Source organism: Silene latifolia, chromosome X, assembly GCF_048544455.1.
Source record: "Silene latifolia isolate original U9 population chromosome X, ASM4854445v1, whole genome shotgun sequence".
In the NCBI taxonomy this organism is placed as follows: Eukaryota; Viridiplantae; Streptophyta; class Magnoliopsida; order Caryophyllales; family Caryophyllaceae; genus Silene; species Silene latifolia.
The window spans coordinates 47,564,826-47,568,058 of NC_133537.1; the positions used below are offsets into that span (position 1 = coordinate 47,564,826).

Sequence of the window (3,233 nt, forward strand, 5' to 3'; positions counted from 1 at the left end):
TTAGTAAATCGAAAAGCTGCGCATGTGCTATACAAAGACATAAGTAGCACCAAAAGATAATACAAGAAAATAAAATTAACCATAAATAATGTTCGGCCTCGTCAAACTCAAAGTCCTAGATAAAAGATAAACATGATGTTCATTTGCCTTCCATCTTGGCATCGACGGGAAAAGGATACACGACCCCTCCCGCTATAGGATTAGTTACACCTTTATGGACCTCATGGACCGGTTCGTCTTTAAATATCTCAGCCTCTAGAGCGTCTAACTTAGCTTCCAAGTCAACACTTTCATCAGAGCTATATACCGTCTCAAGATGAGGCTCATCTCCATAAATCAACCATTTATCTCATCTACTTCCTTGCTACATGGTCATGACGCAACAACAGGAGCATCAAATGAATTCATGTCCAAACATAAAGCAAGGCATTCATTAATAATATGATCAACAATGTTAATCATATAACATGTAGCTTCTAACTCGGGATGCTTTAATGCTTTATCAAGAATAAAAGTGATTTATCACCGATTCGTAGTGTAGGACTACCATACCTAACATATATGGTCGTCCCCACTGTGTGTAGGAATGGTCTACCTAGAATAATCGGGACTTGGGAGTCCTCAGCCATATCTATAACAATAAAGTCAACTGGAATAAAATATTTCTCGACTCTAACTGGCATATCTTCTAAGACATCTAGAGGGCATTTAACAGATCTGTCAGCCATCTGCAAGGTGTAGTTGACCCATATTTAACGTTTTGAAAAATGAATATGGCATAACACTAACACTAGCCCCTAAATCGCAAAAGGCTTTATCTATAGCAAGGCTACCAATATGACAAGGAATAGAGAAACTCCCTGAATTCTTAAGTTTAGGAAATTGGCTTGCAATACGGCGTTGCACTCAACAGTGAACGCGACCGTCTCCACTTCATTGAAAGGCCTCTTCTTTGTCAATATCTCCTTTAAAAACTTAGCATAAGCTGACACTTGAGTGACCAATTCAGTAAATGGCACACTAACATGAAGATTCTTCACTACCTCCATGAACTTTCCAAACTACTAATCAAGCTTTGACTTGTGTTGTCGGTGTGGAAAAGGTAATGCAATTTTAATGGGCTCGGCTTCCTTTGCTTTGCTCGAAGTTTTTGAAACACCGTCGTCAATTACGGGTTTACTCGATCGAGTTCAGGGGTCACTCGATCAAGTACCCTATTTTCACCAAAAGCCGTAGCTGAAAAGAGAGAAACGACATCATCAGGGGGGGATACTCGATCGAGCCTGAGGCTACTCGATCGAGTACACACTGTTTTTCTAGGTGTTTATTCTTTCTTCTTGCTTCGTGTTTTATCTTTGCTTATTTCATTCTCGTCATCACTCAACTCCATGTTACCCAATCCCTTAGGATGCTTGTAGGGGACCTCATCTTCAACAATAGGCCTCTCCGGACTTTGATAAGTAGTACCACTCCTCAGTGAAATAGCATTAACTTGTTCATGTGCTTGTTTACCTTGAGGAGGAAGAGTTCCGAGCTGTTTTGAAAGATGTTGAACCGCCAATTGAGCAACCTACATATCCAACATCTTATTATGAGCCACAAGTTCTGTAACACCCCCATATACCAAGGTGCCTTACCAAGGACCACCCTAGCATATAATGATGCTGCCATCTCGGTTGCCTGAGGTAAGTATATCAAAAGTGACCATCCAAGAACAATTATAAAGTATAATGTTAAATGAATACATCGTCTTAAAACTGAAACCAAAGTAAAAGAATATGAATCCCAATACATCAAACAAAGTATCCAAAACTCGTGACAACGGAAGCTAGACTCAAGTAATGACATCCCTGTTGGAGTTAGTGTCCTCAACAATAGTGCGTTTACATAATAAATCTTATTAAAGGAATATCATCAGATATTTAATTATTTGATCCTCGTCAGTTGATTAACGTAAATCGATAACGGTTGGCTGACTAGAGTTGACGTTATTGTCGTGAGACGACGGTGATCAACTGACCCCTTTCGGTCACACCTAAAGGAACGAACCCCAATTGACAACTAATTAATTGTATGAGATACAATTCATTTAATCCCTTGATTTATAGACTAAAAGGTTAGTCGATTATTTTTTAGAGAGATTTCGAGTTGCGAAGTCGAGGAGTGGCAGCTATTATTTAATTATGCGATAATTAAATAATAAATTTTATGAGATGGGTTTTAGTCAATTAAGTGTTAATTCACTAAAATTGTACTAATTGATTAGTGTGATTAATATTAGTACGTAAATAATATGTGTAGCGGTACACGTATATTTACGGAGTGATTTGGACGAAATTAATTGGAAGCATTTAAACATGAAACGATGTTTAAATAAATTTACACGTATTTATGCGACAAATATAAGAACCAAAATGGATTCGTAAATGGGACATTGGACCGTGTAAATGGAGTGTAGTGGATGATTACAAACATAATCATTACACTTTATTCTTCCACAAGTTATCTTATGTCTTTTGCATGTGATATGTAATTGAACAAAAAAAATAAGACCAATTCCACACTCCATCCGTCAACTCCCTCCTTTACTACTCCTTTTATGTTCATTTTTCCACTAACTTGAACATCTTGCATGTGAACATAATTTTCTCTCTAAAATAATAAAAGCCTTTACTAAGACTTGTTAGTAAATAAAAATAAATAATCACTAAGACTGTTAGTATTATTTACATATTATCAAGGGTTAATTTTACAAGTATCTAGTTAATACTTGTAAGATTATTTTGGGTGTAGTTCTTGGGTGCAACTTGAAGGAGACTTTCTTTTTGAAGGTTTTTTCTAGGAGGATCATCCAATTTTATTTAGCTCAAGAACAAACTAGATAGGCGATCTAGTTTGTGCCCATTTTTACCATATAAATCAATGTAAGGAAATTATTTTTCCTTAATCTTTATTTTTATGCTTTTATATTTGCATGCATGTTACATAGATCACTAAATGAACATATTATGAGATAATTTATTACTAATTAGAGAGTCTAATTAGGATCTATGATCTTTCAAGTGGTATCAGAGCTTAGGCTTGTAATTTGCATGTTGATTTTAAGCATTTTAATGAATTATGAGATAATTTATAAAAACTCAAAAATTGTGTTAGAAGAGGTTTTAGCACGCAATTTTTGGGGCATGCGTACCTACTGATCTTAAAAGGTTTGTGGTTAAGTTTGGTGATTT

General features: G+C 35.9%; 1 protein-coding gene across 1 annotated transcript; it reads right to left on the reverse strand.

The window, feature by feature from the left end:
• Window positions 1-491: 491 nt before the first annotated feature.
• Window positions 492-1,049, reverse strand: LOC141617315 (uncharacterized). Its single transcript, XM_074434498.1, has 2 exons — window positions 834-1,049; window positions 492-728 (listed from the first exon to the last, which is right to left on the reverse strand). The coding sequence occupies exons 1-2, from the start codon at window positions 1,047-1,049 to the stop codon at window positions 492-494; spliced, it is 453 nt and encodes a 150-aa protein (XP_074290599.1).
• Window positions 1,050-3,233: the final 2,184 nt, after the last annotated feature.